Source organism: Ailuropoda melanoleuca, chromosome 3 (genome assembly GCF_002007445.2).
Source record: "Ailuropoda melanoleuca isolate Jingjing chromosome 3, ASM200744v2, whole genome shotgun sequence".
Taxonomy (NCBI): Eukaryota; Metazoa; Chordata; class Mammalia; order Carnivora; family Ursidae; genus Ailuropoda; species Ailuropoda melanoleuca.
The window spans coordinates 107,122,110-107,139,668 of record NC_048220.1 but is presented as its reverse complement, the minus strand read 5'-3'; the positions used below and the strand labels follow the sequence as shown (position 1 = coordinate 107,139,668).

The 17,559-nt window shown below is 49.7% G+C and overlaps 1 protein-coding gene across 12 annotated transcripts in view; it reads left to right on the top strand.

The window, feature by feature from the left end:
• The window catches only part of ADRB2 (adrenoceptor beta 2), a 97,088-nt gene that overhangs the window by 59,800 nt on the left and 19,729 nt on the right, over nucleotides 1–17,559 (top strand). For 10 of the 12 annotated variants that reach the window (XR_004624283.1, XR_004624284.1, XR_004624282.1 and 7 more), the window contains exon 2: nucleotides 469–552. Coding sequence is in view for 1 of the 12 variants with exons in the window: in XM_019798509.2 (XP_019654068.1) it covers nucleotides 469–500 (32 nt within the window). In the remaining 11 variants the exon portion in view is untranslated. Of the gene's footprint in view, nucleotides 1–468; nucleotides 736–5,744; nucleotides 8,008–17,559 lie in introns of those variants that run through there. The other 2 variants (XR_002142465.2, XM_019798509.2) reach the window with 2 other exon arrangements.

Genomic DNA, 17,559 nt, shown 5'->3' with positions numbered 1-17,559 from the left:
CGGTTAGAAGGTAGCAGAGCTCAAAATCCCATATCAGACATAAAAAATGATTTAACAATATTTTTTTGAACAGCAGAAACATTTTATTCCAAATGCAATCCATCCCAGCACCTAGATATCTCGATGACAATCTATAACATAGACAAAATCAGAAACTACTCTAGCTGGGGGTGGAGCTGGCAAAAGGAGGGCCCACGGAAGCCTCACTCTCCTGGCCTCTCCCCCATGCTACCCCTGCTGATGGAGGGGTGCTTCTGTGGAACAGAGTTTGTAAACCTCTGGTCTATCATCACCATCACCCCTCATTTTTTAAAAAAGTGGATACATATATTTTGACATATTTAAATAACACAACAAAGAAAAAATGCACTATTGCTACATGTAACGATATGGATGAATTTCACAGAAATAACACTGAGCCAAAGAGCTAGATATAAAAGAGTATCTAACATTTGTTTTCATTTATAGGAATTTCAGAAACTGGGCAAACCCATCTATGATGATAGAAGACACAAGAGCGGCTGACGTTGGGACCAGCTCTCATCTTAAAAAGTAGGAAAACAAAGGTCTGAAAAAAGGAAATGGCTTGATATCTGATTTATAGCCAAGTGGAATTTAAGGTTCCATCTCCTAGGGCTTTTTAGAAATATCCAATTTTTTACAAATATCTATTGAAACCCTACTTTGTGCCAGGTACCCTTTTGGACACGAAGCAAACAGAAATACACAAGACAGACAAGTTCCTGCTCTCATGTTGTCTATATTCTAGTTGGGGGATTTTGGCCCTAAGCAAATGAATGAATGAATGAATGATGAGTGAATGATGAGTGAATGATGAATGAATGAATGAATGAATGAATGAATGAATGAATGGCATGATATGCGGAGAATTAGAATAGGATGAGAGTGAGTGACTGGGTGGGCACTTTAGATGATCAGGAAAGGTCTGTCTAAAGAGGTGACCTTCCAGCTGAGAACTGAGACCCAGGGGAAAAGGAAGAGGTATTCTAGGCAGAAGGAGTGAAATGCCAGAGCCCTAAGGTGAGCAGGAACTCTTTCTGTGTGAGGCACAACACTTGGTCCTTACGGGGGAGCAGAGCGAGCTGGGAGAGAGAGGGTCCAAGTTGAAATCAGGGTGGTAGACGGGGGCTAGCACACACAGCGCTTGCTAAACTGTGGGAAGGAGTCTGGATGTTTTTCTAAGTTGAGTAGAAAGCCACGAAAGGATTTGAAGCAGGTGGGAATGGTGACCTGACCTGACAGTGCGTTGCCTGCTGTGAAGAGAACAGGTTTCCGCAGAGCAAGCACAGAAAGAGGGAGACTTGTTGGAACATGAATGCCCAACCCCAGACAAGAGGTCACTGTAGCATGAGCTAGGGACAACTCCGTGGGCTCAGGCTGTCATTTGGAGGCACTTGCTTATAGATCACATACAGGGGAAGATGGGAAAGAGGACTCCCTGACAGCTCCAAGACTTGGGACTTGAACAACTTAGGGGTGCCAAGCACCAGGAGAGAGGGTGTTTGAGGGAGGAAGATGGAAGCAAGGAGTTTCACTGTGGCAGCTCATTAACTCTGGGATGGCTGGTGACACGAAAGTCACCTCCCTTTCTTGGGCCAGTTTCTCTGTCTGTACAGGGAGAGCCCTGGGCCAGCTCCCAAAGGCCCCGCCAGCTTTCCCGTCAGTCCATCTGCACTCGGGAGCACGAGCATCAGCGAGACCCTGGCAGCGAGGGTGGGTGAAACCCGGAGCCCGGACCGTGGGCTGTGCGGGCCACTCGGGCAGATCCGGCTGCTGCTGCCAGCCTCTTGCAGGGAGACTTGCTGGTAACTCGCAGGAACATTCTGAGAAAATGCAGACCTCACTCTTTAGTTACCCGAGGCCGGGGTGAGAGGAGGCTTGGGGTGAGGCCCAGGGACACATGGCTGTAGCCAAGTCCCCAGATAAATAAGACTTCAGTCCCCTGGGCCTAGGGAGCCTGTTCTTTCTAAGGAGAGGCCCGATGTCTCAAGTGCACGGCCACGGAATCCAGGCACAGCATTTCCGACCCCCTGGGACCCCATGTCTTCTGTGCTGGCTCCCATAGTGGCCAAAACAAGTTCAGAATCAGCCGCCTGTCGGCCGGCCCGGACCTTTCACAAAGCTGTGAGGTGTGGCAGATGGAAGTGTGTCCCTCTGGGAGACCGAGGCCAAGGTCTACACTCGCCTATGCATAAAACTAACTTAGAATGTGACCCCGAAGGCAGACCTGGCCTTTTCTGGGTTTCCCTTTCCTCGCGGATGGAATGAGGGTGTAATGCACTTGCCCTCTGGCTCTAATATGCTCAGAGTCGAGGACAACTTTGAAGGTGGTCCCTGACTACCTTCAAAACAAAGCCCAGGGGAACAGACAGTGAGAAAGCTGCTGTCTCACCCTCACTCCCCCACCCCTCATCCATCTATAGTCACTTACTGTGCTTTCTCGTGGCCATGGGAGGGGAGCCTGCAACAGTCCTGTGGAATCAATTAAGGGGCACATAGAATAAACAATTTAATTTATGTTTCTTATAAAATATTTGGCTCCCAAGCTTGTCAGGCAGAGTCAGAGAACACGCAATGGTGTTTAGTGAGTGCAGGGCACTGAAGTGCGGTGTGCCTCCCGCCGTGGGCAGGGACTGGGGGAATTCAAGGGACCCCAGCTTAAGTTCCAGCGGCTGCCCCCTGCTTGCTCCCAGCCTCCGCTGTGTGGCCTTGGGCAGCCACCCCAGCGGCTTGACCTCCGATTTGCCCCCTGTCCCTCGTGTCTCTCTCAGCGCTTCTTGACTCTGCTCTTCTGGAATGCTGCCTGTAGAAGTCTTCCCAAGGCTGCGTGGGGCTTCCCCTGGTAGATGTGGCCAGTCTTTTGTTTTGTGGTTCGGTGCCATTGTTGTCCTTACTGTTTTGTGTGTCCTGTGGGGAGTCAGTACTTCCCGCAGGTAGCAGGGAATCAATTGTTTTTCCCCAGTCAGATCAGACACTCGCATCCCAGTAGGTGGGTCAGATGCTTACTTTTGTTCAAATGTCCTGAAGCCAATGCCCAGGAAGCCTCACAGAGCTCCGCCGTGAGGGCAGAGTATAGGTTCATGCCCTGCTCATGGCCCCTGACCCATCCCCAGCTCTATCTTCCAAACCAGAGACGGACCCCACAGGTGGTCTGAGATCTAGATTGCATCCCCCGAACATTTACCATCAATGCCATTGCTTATCACCCCATTTCTTAAATCTTGTGAGTGGAAAATGAGACCCAAAGGCAGCTTTTGTGAGACCGAGGGGCTACACCTGGGCTCTGTGCCCCACAAATGAGGGTTCAGTGTCAAGGCCATTTATAAGGGCGATTTAACAAGAAAGGAGGGTGATTGGAGAAGAAGGAGGGAAGAAGAGAGAAAAAAGGAAGAACTAGAGGGCAAGAGAGGGTGTACCGTGGAACACTCGAGTGCCCAAAATGAGTCTCTGAATAAAGAACATGGAGGGTTCAATGTCCAGATAAGTTTGCATGATGCTGACTACTTTCATCGTTCCTCTTGGAGATTTGTAGTATGCAGTAGCTCGGTAAAATCCTTATAAATTTCTGCAATTTAAAAACATATATTTAAGTTTAACCTAATCCTAATCAAACTTGGCCCCAGGTCTGGATTTCTTATAATGCTTCTTACGGTATAAGAAGTCAGAAAAACTGGTCTAAAGGAACACACTATGTTGGGGTGAAGAGGTTTAAAGGGGGAACTGGTTCCTATTTCTAGGCAGTTTAAAAAATAGGGGGATAAGACTTTTCTAGACAGAGAATTTCACAAGATTTAGTGGACAATTGAACATAATGGGAAAGCATTGTTATTCTCCAGGTAGGTGATGCAGACAGAATATGTCGGGCCTTCATCGTTTACTCTGCAAGTTCCGGGGGCACCTAGTATGCAAGACACCATACAGGGCCCTTGGCATAGCTGCACAAGTCAGACATCACCTTCTGCTCCCAGAGTTTCACTGCCAGCAGGAAGAGACAGACAGACAGACCTATATACAAACATACATAACCGCACAAGTGAGTAAAACTAGAATCACAAGTTGTAAGGGGCTCCCTGACAACATGAGCAGGGTTCCCTGATAAAATAATGGATGGGATGCCTGCTTGCACGGAGTCCACAGGCATGGCATGCCAGAGCAGGGACCTGTACCTTGCAGCTTCAAAGGCTGCAAGAAGCCAGGCATGATGGGATTGGGGGAAAAGGATCAAAACACACTTTGGGCGCAAACTGGGGATGTGAGCTGGGCTCTATAGCATGAGTCAGGAAGATGGAGGAAAGGGTATCTGGGCACTTATTAATTTAAGCTCTGTGATATTGAGCCCCTAATGTGATTCATAGAACTAGGGATGCAGCAGTGAGCAAACTGACAAGCCCTTGGGCTTTTTCTAGAGCATGCCAGTGGGGAAGGCACAGAAGCAGCATAAGCAAGTGAGGGAGTAGGGTTCTTGCAGATAATAAAGAACATGCTATAAGGGAGGTAAAGTAGGGAAGGGGATGGGCTGAGGAAGAGGCGACATTAGAGAACTTGACTGGAGAAGACCTTTCTGAGCATTTGATATTTGAATTGAGATCTGAATGACAGAAAAGAGACGCTGGGTGCAACCCGTCTGGGGAAAGCACATTCCAGAGGGATGATGCAGCAAGAACCTGGAGGTAGGGAGGAAGCCCAGGATGTTGGAAGAACCCAGGGAAGTTTCCAAGTGAAGAAGGAAACATCAATGATGACAGGGAGGGAAGAAAGTTAAGGTTTGTTATAGGTCCCTTTTTGGCCAAACAGAGCCTCCAAGTATGGATATAGAGGGTGCAAAGTTTGGGAAAGTACAACAGCCACTTAAATATCAGGGTAAAAAGCTGGGACTAGTCTTCACCCTGTTTTCCTGTACCTTACAAGACATTGTTCCCAGGTATAGCACACTCCCACTGGCTTGCCCACTTTTATTACCCACAAAATGCTGTCCGGTGTAAGAAATCACAATAGTTTGAGAATAAAATTAATAATATTTCAATAATGGCTAACGTGGCAGAAATTGCTTCATGTCCCCCCAATATCTACTCTTCCCTTCTTCCTCTGTCATACAACTAACCAATTTTAGATAGCAATGTGACTACATTTCCCAGGATTCCTTGTTGCTAGGTTTGGTCATGTGACTATATTCAGGCCAATGGGATGGAAGCAAACAGCGAAGTCAAGCTCTGGAATGTGTCCTTAAAGGAGGGTGTGTGTCCTTCCTTCCCCTCCGGAACCCACACTTCCCCTGCTGTCTGGATTGTGGATATGATGGCTGGATTTCCATCCTTGATCTTGAGGACAGGGACACCCCTAGGGACAGTGATAAGAAAACTGACAGAAGCCTGCATCCCAAATGACTATGGAGGTCCCATATCAGCCACCAACTGCCCCCGGGGTGTATTTTATATGACAGAGAAACAGACTTCTCTCTGGTTTAAGCCACTGTTCTTGTGAGTCGTTGCTGCACACAGCTCCAGCCAGATGTTAGCTAATTCAGCCATTGACTACGAGTTGTAGCAATGGATAAGATGAGCCTACCAGAATGCGGGCGAACGAAAATGTGGGTATTAGAAAGACAGCCTAAAACCCGACACAAACATGCATAGATTTTACACACAATAACTTCTATGTATGCGTATACTTTTCATAGCCAATCTTCCACAAACATCCGTACTTCCAAATATTTTTGATCCCAGGTTACTCACGACACAACTCAGAACAGATCATAACAATGTTTCTGTCACGACACTAAGAGAAGGGCACGTGATGTTTGACTTGGTGAGTGGGTGAAGCAGGGCACGATGGACGCCCTCCAGAGCCGCGGGACCTGGGGTCCGATGAGAAATCATGTGATTCCTGTCAAAAGAGACATGGCCTGTGGCTTAATGTTGGTTTCTCGTCACATTGAACGGAATCTTCTCTCCGTGACCCAGCAATCCTACCACTCGGTGTTTGTCAAGGGAAATGAAAACATTTGTCGAAACAAAGACTTGCACATGGATGTTCAGAGAGCTTCATTCAAGTAGCCAAAAGCTGGAAACTGCTCAGACATCTATCAACAGGAGAACAGATAAACAAGCTGTGGTACATGCCATGGAATGCTTCTCGGGCGGGCGGGGGGAGGATTGAACTGAGAGATACATATAACATCACAGATGAATCTCAGAAACCTCAGGGTAAGTGAAAGTAGCCAGATGTCAGAGTACATTCTGGATGACCCCACTTACGTGTTCTTCTCGAAAAAGCCAAACCAGTCTGTAGTAACAGAAAGCAGATCGGTTATTGCCTGTCACTGTGGTAGAAACAGGAACCGATACGAAGGAGCAAAAGGGAACTTGCTGGCAGGGAGCGTTTCAGAGCTTAATCGGGATGCCCATCTCACAAGCCTATTCCTCACTCAAAATTCATCAAACAGTACGCTGAAACCAAGTGCCCTTTATTGTCTGGGAGTTGTATTTCGGTAACGTTGATTTTAAAGTTGCTCTTTTCAATACCAAGCTAAAGAGAGAAAAAATCCTCTAGAGAAAAAAGGCAAAAAATAGGACTTGAAATAAGAATCCCAAATCTAACGTGGGATAGCTGTGCTCCAAGAAGAGAAGCCGTAGGGATGGATTGCATGAACAAGCAACTTCAGAGCTACCAGCGGATAACCGGGAGGTGAGGAGAGAATGCGTGTAGGGGCTAGACTTGCTTGTATGGAGACACCCCCAGGGTAGCACTTTCTAAATCATCTGTGGTGAAGAACCAGGTGCTTTTTATTGTTGCTCCTTGTTTGTTTTTGTTTGTTGTATAAAATTTAAAAATCACATATGCTAGAGGTCACAGCATGCCACGTTGCTTTGAAAGTCTCTAAACGCTTACAGTCTTGTGCTCCCCTGGTCGCAGGCTGCTAGCAAATGGGCACAGATGGGCCCAGATGCTCCGAGTGCTGCCCTGGGGCCCCTGCAGTGACTTGGGATGCACTTGGGGAGAGACGGCGGTCTCCTGTGAGCAGACAGGCTGGAGCCAAAAACAGCTAGGTTATGGATATGAACGTGGCCTTGTTTGTGCATAGCGGACCGTGAGGTCTAAGGAAATGGGCTCACAGAGATTTCAGAACAGGTGCACGAAGTCACAGAACACTGCTTTGGAACACTTGGTCTGGCAGCGCGTGCGCACAAGATGGTGAGGAACAGAGAGGCCTGACTCCCAAGATCTATGAGAAGCCTGTTGCAACCACCAGGTGCGCGACAGCCAGGACTTGAACCAGGGCAGTGGGTGGGGCACTGGGACAGAGGGAGGGCAGGCCAGAGGGCTGGGGAGGGATTGACAGCGATGGGTCGCCCAGCGGAGACGGGCCTGGGGAATGAAGGCAGGGCCAGAGCTGGGTTTTTAACATGGGAGGAGGCAGGTATTCTGAATATGAGAAGGAAAGGGAGGAATCTCGAAGCTGCACCTCCATTTGCTCCCCAATATGGGAAGGAAGCTTCTTAATGTGCCAGGGCTCCCTGGGCCCAGCAGTCTCCCGAGGGCGGACTCTGCCTGCCTTGGCCTCTGGCCCAGCAATCCCTGACCCATTGTCGCCCACAGTGCCGCCCACGGTGGGTGGCGACGGGAGATAAGTCAGAAGGGGTGGGAGAAAGCTCATGCCCTGTGTGTGCTATTTTCCGAGCCTGGTGTGCCTGCTGCTTCCCACCCATACTCCACCTGCAGCCCCCCTCACCTTGCAGGCCCAGCCCAGATGTCGCCGGGCAGAATGAATCACCTCCTCCCTGCTGCCACACCCCTTGTGTGTGTTAGCGCACGCAAGTCACAGCACGGGCTGCCGCGTCACCATAGCACCAACGGTGCCCCGTGCAAGTGACCGCGCTCAAGACACAGCATCAACAAGGAGAAGCACACGGAAGGAAGGACCAGAACAGGCAGGGAGCTCGTGAGATGGGCCTAACAGACTGCAGGTGAATGGGAACCAGGGGACACGTGAGTTTTCTTTCCTCTGCCCTTTGATATAAGTACCCCATTATTTGACACTTTAAACTTCCTCGATCCCAAATGTTTTAGGGGCTCCTCTCTGCATGAAGAAACACTTGGCAGCCATCAGGGTAGAAATTATTCTCTGGGGTGAGTTGGCAGGGCCCAAAGCCATGTCACCTTTAAAGACCATAGGAAGGTAGACTGAGGCTGATCTGACCAGTGAACTGGGGAGTCATCACCTTTGGTCTAAGAACAAGAATCAAAAGAGAAGCCAGGTAATCGTTCAGATCGATTGGTCCTGCAGCCATTGGCGTGACGACGGAAAGAGGGGCCATCATCACACACCTGGGGACAGAGGCCCCCGGGGGCAGAGAGTGGTCAGGCGGCGGACCCCCCGGGCTCACAGCCCAGTCCATTCGGATGAGTTGGTGCCTTGCCATAGAGGATATTCCGTGTTTCGAGTATCACGTCTGACCACACCCTTCTAGCAGAAGGAATCACCCCTGTGATTTTCTAAAGAGAAGGGGCATTTACAGCATAGAGGGGAGGGGACTGGGACCCGAGAGGGAAGGTCCAAGAACCAACAGCAAGGGGAGTTTTCAGTTGGAAACAGGGATTCCTCGACATGAAACATTCCACAGGCAAAGCAGGACAGCCGTGGGCAAACTGAGATGGCTGGTTAGCCCAGTTGGAAGCGACCTGAGGGCTCATTGCCTAACCCTCTTTCATAAAATATAGTCCCAGAGAGGCAAATGATTTGGCCAAGTTGACACAGAAGCCAGTGGTGGAGCTGGGCCTGGAGCCCAGGTCACCAAGCAGCCTGCAGGCCTTTCCCTCGACGGCGCTGTCTTGCAGCATCCTCTGGACATCAGCCTTCTTTGCTTCTGTGACTACAGCCACTGACTTGGTCCCACACTGAGCAGGGGATTTGCCAACAGCTGATGAACTGCCATCTGGTATATGGGAGGGATGTCAGCATTTCCCCGACACTCCTGAGTCCATGATGAGACGGCGGTCAAAGTGGGGAGACCCCAAAGAAAGCCGCCCTGTGCACCCCAGTCCCTTCTGCCTCGTCTGAGACAGTCAAGGCCTCAGGAGTCCTTCCAACTTGTTCTCTGTCAGCTTCTGTACCCTGTCTAAGAGATGCTCTTGTCTCCAGCCTGCACCAGGAAGCCTGCTTCCTCTCTCTCCCTCGGGCCCTAAACGAGACACACACAAAGTCTCAAAAGGAATGAGACCCTCTTCCGTGCCCCCCTTAGCACAACGGGGCAGGGGAGAGAGTACAAACGCACAAGGGAAAAACAGAGGCCATCCACCTGCAGATGGGACCTTCCGCGCATCAGCCGCTCCCGTTCCTAAGAGGGCTGAGCGCCTACAGCAGTGATTCCCCCACCCAACCCTCCTGGAATCCCTGGGATAGGGCTAACTGCAGGCATGTGACAACGTGTGCTTCCCGAAGGATGATAAGATCCAGCGATGGGACGGGCGGAGAGCTGCACAGCCACGGACTTTCAGAACAAGCATCCTGAGAATGAACATCGCCTTCTCCTAACTTTCTCAAGCTCTCGGCCTTCTATTTACAAGTGTGTTTTCTTCTTTTCCCTTCTCATGCCTGCATCTGTTCAGAAATGTCATATTCCAGCCTTTCTGGGCCAACCACATGTCACAGTGGCAGCCGTGGTGATGCCCCGTGTCCTGGAATGTGGCATTTCTGAATGAGTCAGGCAGGAGTGCCAGGTGTTCCGAAGCAAAACCCGCCTCACGCCCCTCTATCACAGGACCCCAGGGCTCCAGCCACCCAGCGGGGGTATTGAAGATTCTCGAAGACAACATGTGATTTACTGTCCAAGTTGAAGTACAAAAACAGAGACGGTTTTACCCTAATTAATGCTAAGCCTACTTTCACCACTTTCTAATTTATAAGGTCCTTTCAGAGCCATAGTCTCAATTGGTTCTTATAAAATCCTTGTGAGGAAGCAAGGTTGGAAGTGCAGAGTGCAAATGCCTCAGATCAGATGACTGGTGAGGGCCAGGCAGGTCTAGAAGCTGAGTTGTTGGAGGCGAACGTACTTTAGGGCTTTTCCCACTACCCTGTCCAAAGTGTGTCTGCTCTGCCCTCCTTCAGCGATGGACAAGCACAGTAATCCACGATGCGGACTGGCAAACTCACAGGGGCTTTTCTAAACCACCGAGGTGAACGCTTTGTGATAAAGCAAATGAGGATTTAAATGAGGATTAAGTAGAATGAGGTTTGGGAAATGGCAGCGTGTGGTGGCTGAGAGCCAGAGCCCTGGAGTCTCTGGGCCTGGAATCAAGCCCTGGGATTCCCATGTGCTCGCTGTGTGACCTTGGCTAAATCACCTCCCCTCTCTGAGTTTCAGCGTCCTCATCCGCGAAGCGTGGGTAAAGTTAGCACCTGCTTCCTAGGGCCCGGAGGATGACATGCAATAATGTAGGCGAAATAGCTTCAGTGCCACGCTTGGCGCAAAAGAGGCACTTGATAAATATTTGCTGAATAACGAGCTGAAATGGTTGGCAAGGTGAGCTATGCAAGAAGAGCTGGCCACCTCTGAAGCCAGGGCTCTTCACGTTTATGAAAACTGCTGTCCCAACATGCCAAGCCTCTGGAACCAGACAGTGGGGGTAAAAGGCGTTCTTGAAATAGCTGGGTGATTCTCCTCGAAGCCACTTCCAAGCCTCAAACGTCCATGCCGCTCACCTGCTTCTTGGGATCCAGCCCAAAAGCCTTCACAGGGGAGAAGCGTGGGGAGGAAGTACGACCTCCAGAGCTCTGTCTCCGCACAAGGGAAGAAGTGGACTCTCGAAAATAATTGGGTAGATCTGCCTCCGTTCTACACCCAAGATGGGCTGTTTCTGTCTTTGGAGCTTGGAGGCATGGCATGCTAGGGCGGAGAGAAGCCACGGGGAGATGCTGCTTTAGAGGACACTGACGCCCAGAGAGGGGAAGCAGCTTGCTCAAGACTGCACAGCCGGGTGTCCGCAAAACCAGGACCAGATACCAAGCTCTCTGCCACCGCCTCCCTAATTACCCGGAATTTCAAAATCATTAGAGCACAGAATTAGTTCAGCACTAAGCTTTCTAAATCCCCATGGGTCCTCCCACAAATTTCTCCTGAGGACAAAATTACTCAGGGAGAAAACTGTATTAAGAAGGCTTTTGAACCCACAGAGGACCGTGTTCCCTCCGACAGCAGCTCCTAAGAGAACCAGAGCGGGGACACTGATTGGATCAGCGCATCCATCACCTGGGCTCCACGTCTGGAGCAATTTGCGTCTTTCTCGGCATTCAGGTGCTAAAGTGTCAGGTTCCAGAGCCCGTTGCACTCTGATAAGAACATTCGGAATGTCTCTGCAGCGATGATGCCGAAGGAGTGGCTCCGCCCTCAGCAGGTTTGGAAGAACAGATTGCTTCAACCCCCAGTCAAGTTTATGAGGACGTGCCCCACCCGCCCCACCCATGAATTCCAAACAACGGCTCTCTTCTCTCTGTCCTTCGCAACTAGGTCACGGGCCCAGCTGGGGAACGGATTCTGGAATCCCAGGATATCAGAGCTGGGTGACAGCTCGGGAATGCTCTGGTGAAACTCCTTACCCCTGGGCTGGGGGAACGGAGGCCCAGAGAGAGAAGGGGCTTGTCCAAGGTCACAGTGTGGGCTCAAGGTGAGAGCTGGGGCCATCTGGCCCACAACCTCGTTCGATTATTTTGCACGCTGGTCTGAGAGGTTCAGACAACAGAGCATCTGACAGAGAAGCCAAAGCTCAGAGGCAGCAGGGAACAGGCAGGAGCCCCCAGCAGACCAAGCTGCTAGGAGCACGTGGCAGCCCGGGAGGCCTGTCACCTGACAGGACCCTGCAGGTACATCTGGTGCTGCAGCCAGGGGCTTGCCTCACCCGGAGCCAGGCCGCCTTCAGACACTCACCCAAACGAGAAGCGGGCCTCTCCCCTTCAGGTCTGCCTGCGTCCCTGAAGCCGGATTTCCTGAACAGATACGGCCCCTGGAGAAGAGACCCTTTAGTTTGCAATAGGAGCCATGTGAGTTCGTTGCAAGGAGAGACAACCCTAAGTTTTAGAGCTGAGTGGCATTGCTAAGGCACCTCCTCCTTGTGAGGTAATTTTATTAAAATGGTAGGCATGGTTCTCTGAGAACAAACACTTCTGGAATTCAATAATCCGTCTATAGATTATGTCTGGAAAGCTTACCTGTACTGAGTCATTTGCTTTTGTTGGGATTTGAGTTTGGGGTTGGAGGACTTGTCTGTTTAGGTTTTGGTTGCCAAGGGGGGGGTCCCTTCCAAATGTAGTCCTTGGAAACACCCAGTTACTCAGAAACAAGACAACAACTCCCTAAAGAAGTGATATTTGGATGTGGGTAGGAACCACGTGCAAAATCACAAAATAAATGCTGGTTCCTCAAGTCCCCTTCAGGAGCAGCCGGTAGAGGAAAGCTTTTCATCTCAAAGGACGAAGAGAGCGCGGGCACCTCTATGAATCACTCTTGAAACGGTGTATTCCTTCATCCACCAAGGTTCCAAACCTTCAGACGTTCATGATAAAATGTTTTAGATCAAATCCTTGAAGTTTGAAAAGAAAAAGAGATGCGTGTTTTCTAGAGCATCAAGGAATGTCCTCAACAGCAAAAAGCAGGAAAACTTTACCCTCCCGGGGCTGCTAGCCTGGGCAATGCTTATCCTCCCCACTGTGGACGCTCCCTATCAGGTGAAGCTCTGACCATGAAGGGGTCTGGTAAACAGAAGGCACTCAATGCAAGTTTGTTTTACAAGTAAGGATAGGAAAGATAATAATTTTTGTGTAAGTTGAAAGTAAAAAAAAAAATCATCCTGGTCAAAGCTTTGGAGAGTGATAAGGGGAATGGAAAATGCTGGGTCTCTGTCACTTTGCACAAAGACTGAGAGAGGCTAACAGTGCGGCAAACACAGACTGAGCGCCTTCTGTGTGCCAGGCGCTGTGCTGGGTGCCTCACAACACTACTTCATCCCACCCTCACCGCAGTCCCGCTCGCAGGAACCATCAGGCGTCCCACTTTGCTAGCTGGCTGACGGAGGATTCTGGAAAACGAGAAAGTTGCCTAATAAACGGCAGGGCTGACACCAAAACATCTTATTTCAGAGCCTGTTTCTTAAATCATTGTGTTCTAGTGCCTGCCAATCTAAAGAGGTTCTGGTAATTTGGTTAATGAGGGCCCTCGGTGGAGGGTATTTTATTTTCGTGAATGAGCAGAAAGTAAACTTCAAGCTGAGCACATGTTCTTAAGTGCCGGAGTTTGGCTCTCGACCTGGCTCAAGCGGTGCTGGGGTTCTTCGTTCAGCAAACACAGGCTCCTTCATTCAAACCCATGCAGGTGCTCTGACACGGCCGCTTCCTACTTACTGTGGGTAATGCAGAAGGGACACGGGGTCCGCCCTCAGGGAGTCCCCAGCCCAGTGAAGGGAACAGACTCGCGCCTGCAACACCACCACTCAACGTGGCAGGTGCCATAGGAGGTGCAGGTGGGGCTCCTGTGAGTTCCGGAGCCGAAGGGGCGGTGGGACGTGGTGGCTATGTGAAGTTATGGATTACAGGGTAGGGGAGCCCTGAGATTGAATCCTGCATCCTCCTACTTACGAGGTGGGTGACCTGGACAAGTTCCTCAACTTCTGAGCTCCAGTTTTTATCACTTGTAAATGCTGACAGCTAGGTAATTGCTCCTCCCGCCACTGTTCCGGGATGGGACCATGCACATGGCCTCACACATAGGACATGCTTCAAAAATGGACACTGTAATGGAAGGCTGGTTTGGGGAATCCGAGATGCTTCTGCACAAGACTTGGCCAAGAAGCCTGAGTAGCAAGCTGTCATTTCAGGAGGAGAGACTTCAGACAGAAGCAAGAAGAGGTGAACTCATTGAGTGCTCAGAAAAAAACAAACAAACTGGGGAGGGGGGAGGCGTTTGCAGAAAAGAACCAAGACAGCAGCTGGAGATACAAGAAGTATCAAAAAAGGTAGTGATTGAAGTGTTCAGTACTCTGAGCAAACGCATGCCAAGATGTATACAAAAGGAATTCATCACAGCACTGTTTGTAATAAAAACGAATGCATGCATGCATGAATGACTATACAAATACATACCTACATAGAAACAACCCATAAAAAGAAGATTGGCTAAATAAATTATGATATAGCCACGTAATGAAACACTGGATTTTTTTTAATGTCTTATATCTATATGTACTTACATGGAGAAGGAGCCAGAGAAGAGAAGAAATGGGCGGTGCTGCAGAAGCCCTGAAGGAAGGAAGGTCCAGAGAAGGACAAGGGAGGGAAGGAAGGAAGGAAGGAAGGAAGGAAGGAAGGAAGGAAGGAGAGGGAGGGAGGGAGACAGGCAGGGAAGGAGCGAGAGGAGGAGATGGTGGTCCACAATCCTGAGTTCTGAGAAAATGGCTGGTGGATTATCAGCAAAGGGGGCGGGAGGTGGTTTCCTGATTAGGAGAGGTGGAGCGGGGCAGGGGTGAGCTCTGGTTGGGGACCTGATTCCTGACTGCACCCGGAGAGATGGGGGCACTTGCCCCTCATTGCCCCCAGCGAAGGCGTCCCAGCTGGCGGAGCCAGGGCCTCCCATTCCCGGACTCCGCATCCCAGGTTTCCAGGCTTCCTTGTGCCAACACCCTACGCTCTCTCCAGTCACAACTCTTTGTTTTCTGCAGTGTCCCTGGGGATGTGAAGGTGAGGAAGGGCAGAGGGTGGGTGGCCTGTGGCTACAGCTACTAACAATGCTGCTTCCGGGTATTTTGTCCCTGGTGGAATAGGAACTTTTGTTGCTAAGGGAGGGAGAAGGGTCATAGCTCTCTAGAGTTCACTAGTAGTCCTGAAGGTTCTCAGAGCCCAAGTCTGTCCTCAGGCCCTGGGTCTGCCTGGGTTTGTGGGACCATGAGTCCTGATTTTTCTCTCTGAAACTCTAACCAGCACCTCCTTAGTATTGATGATTTCATGATTGCTGAAATCATCCTCAGCAAGCGGTATGTGGAATGTGGAAAGAGAGAAGAATGAGGAAAAAGGGAAGGTAGGGGAGAAATGGGAACAGAGGGGAAGGTGATTCTTCAAATCTCAGAAGGTGAGGAAGGGTAGCTGATAAACCAGGATGTGTACCTGCAGCCAGAAAGGCGGGTTTAGGGTGCTGGATGAAGACTTGGGGCTCTTTCCTTTAGGCCACTGGGAAGCCCAAGGAGCTGAAGGTTTCCATGCAGGGACCCAACCGCATCCTCTCATCCTTGGATGCTGGCTCAAAAGAAGGAATGCCAGGCACACAGTTCAGACTCTGCTCTGGCCAAAAGTTTAAGGTGGTCTTACATTCAGGAGGAGCCCCCACCCCCACTAGGGGGAGTAGGGCAGGGTAGCCCGGCTGGGCTGGGCTAAACCGAGGTCTAGGCGGGACAGCGTGCAGTCAGAAGAGATCAGAGGACAGTCACCTAGCACCCAATGACAGAGATGTTGGACCTTCTCTGCTGGTTTGAGATTCAGAAGGCCAATTGCAACAGGAAGGCCAGACCCTAAAGGCACAGTGTCTAAAAATACCACAGCTTGAAGGAATCAAGATCCTCCAGAAAGAATTTATGACTTCCTCCTCTCTGTCTCTGTAGCCCTTTTCACAGATAACACGCTGTGCTATAATTTATGGTCATGCTTCTATCAAAAAACTCTATTTTATCCACTGTTGCATGGCTGAAGTGTGACGTCTCACTCGGGGTCCAGTCAGTGAATGCTTGTGAGTGTTTGTTGAACCTAGGTCTTTCCTCCTCATTTTACCAATGAGAAAAAAGTGAATCCAAAAAACTGGAGAGACATTCCAAGCTATTAACTTGCTCAGGCTATTGACATGCAGGCTGAAGGCTTAGCTCCAGCCTGTAGCAATCAGGCCAAAACACGAAGTCTTTCCACAGTGTGCGATGAAATGGAGAGAAATCTGCCCCAACACCCGGAGTGTCCTGTCCAGGCACAGCTTGGCAACTACATTTTGAAAACTGCCTTGTAAGCAAAAGAGATTTACAAGAGTATCTGGCTAAGGAGGCCGAGCCCCCAAAGATGCTCTAACCCCAAAGGTAGAGTATATGAGATCCATTTTGCATTAAGAAGGGGCTCCATCTCCTGCCCATTGAACCTTCTCAGATGTGTTCAGAAAGCACCTTAAGTAGAGTTAGGTGTCTAGGTAAGTGGCTGAGTTGTGTATCGGGGACTATGAAGGGTAAACTTTGGATTCACTCTTTGTATAACAGCCTTCGCACTTAGACAAAAAGAGAGAGGATGAAACCCTCTGACACAGTACCTGCTGAAGTATTTCCTCAGAACACTAGTCCCCACATGTTCTTGGAAAGAAAAACTTGGCTTTGTGTGACCAAGAAAGATGGGTAAATGCTGCATGTGTCTAAAACTGCTCTGGAAGAGCCATCATATACGTTAGTACATTAAAGGCACTGAGAAATCCTGCAGTGAGGAATTAGGTTGAACTCTGTTCATCCTAGTATCACATAAAATTATGTCACCAGGGAACACTTTCTCCATGTCATGCTTAGGACAATGGCTCTCCAATTTTCTGTGTTCACAGTACACTTTCAAATTCTGGAATTCATGGGGCACCTCAGTGGGTTGGGCACCCAACTCTGAGTTTCAGTTCAGGTCATGATCTCAGGGTCTCGAAATTGAGTTCTGTGTCAGGTTCCACACTGGGTGTGGAGTCAGCTTGGGATTTCCTCTCTCCCTTTCCCTCTGCCCCTGCTCCCTCCCCGCCTCCTCTCTCTCTCTTTAAAAAAAGTTGTGTAATTTGGGGCAGCATACTTGAAATCAGTAATATGAGAAATGTGTATGGGCACATCTAATGTTTAACAGGGTCTTGCTACAGGACAGTCGGATTGTATGGTTCACTCTGTGCCCCTCAGTCCTGAGCTGAAGGTTTACTTGAACTTGGCTCTGCCCCGAAAAAGCTTTCTTATAAATTCCCCAAACCAAGTTGCCACATCTTCCAGAAAAGTCTTCCATGGAACGCCTTGGCATCACACCACACCTCTCTGCAGCCAGTTGACCCCACTCTGCAGGATGTCACGTCATCCGCTTAGCTCAGAATTCTCCCCAACAGGCATCGTTGCAATGGTGTGATGGGCAGCTGAAGCAAAAATACATTTTACACACACCAAGGTTTGGCAGAACATTCGTAAATGCTTTAAAACACACGAGCTGAGAGCACTGGCCCCGGAACTGGGATTCCAAGAAGGACTGTGGAGAAGAGGCACTCATGTGAGGTTATCTCGGGCCAGCTCTTGCCAGAGGCCTGCAGGGCTGGGTGGGGGAGAGGGGACACTGGAAGCCAGTGTCCAAACTCCCTAAAACACAGTGATGGGAAGTGGTATGTAAACCCCATTTTCCTGTTTCCAGTGATTTAAACAGCAAATTCTATTGGAAGGGTTTCAGTGTTCATTTATTTAATTATATGCTTGTAATTTGTTATTTTTTAAAGCAACCTACCAGAAAAATACAGTAACCCTCAATTA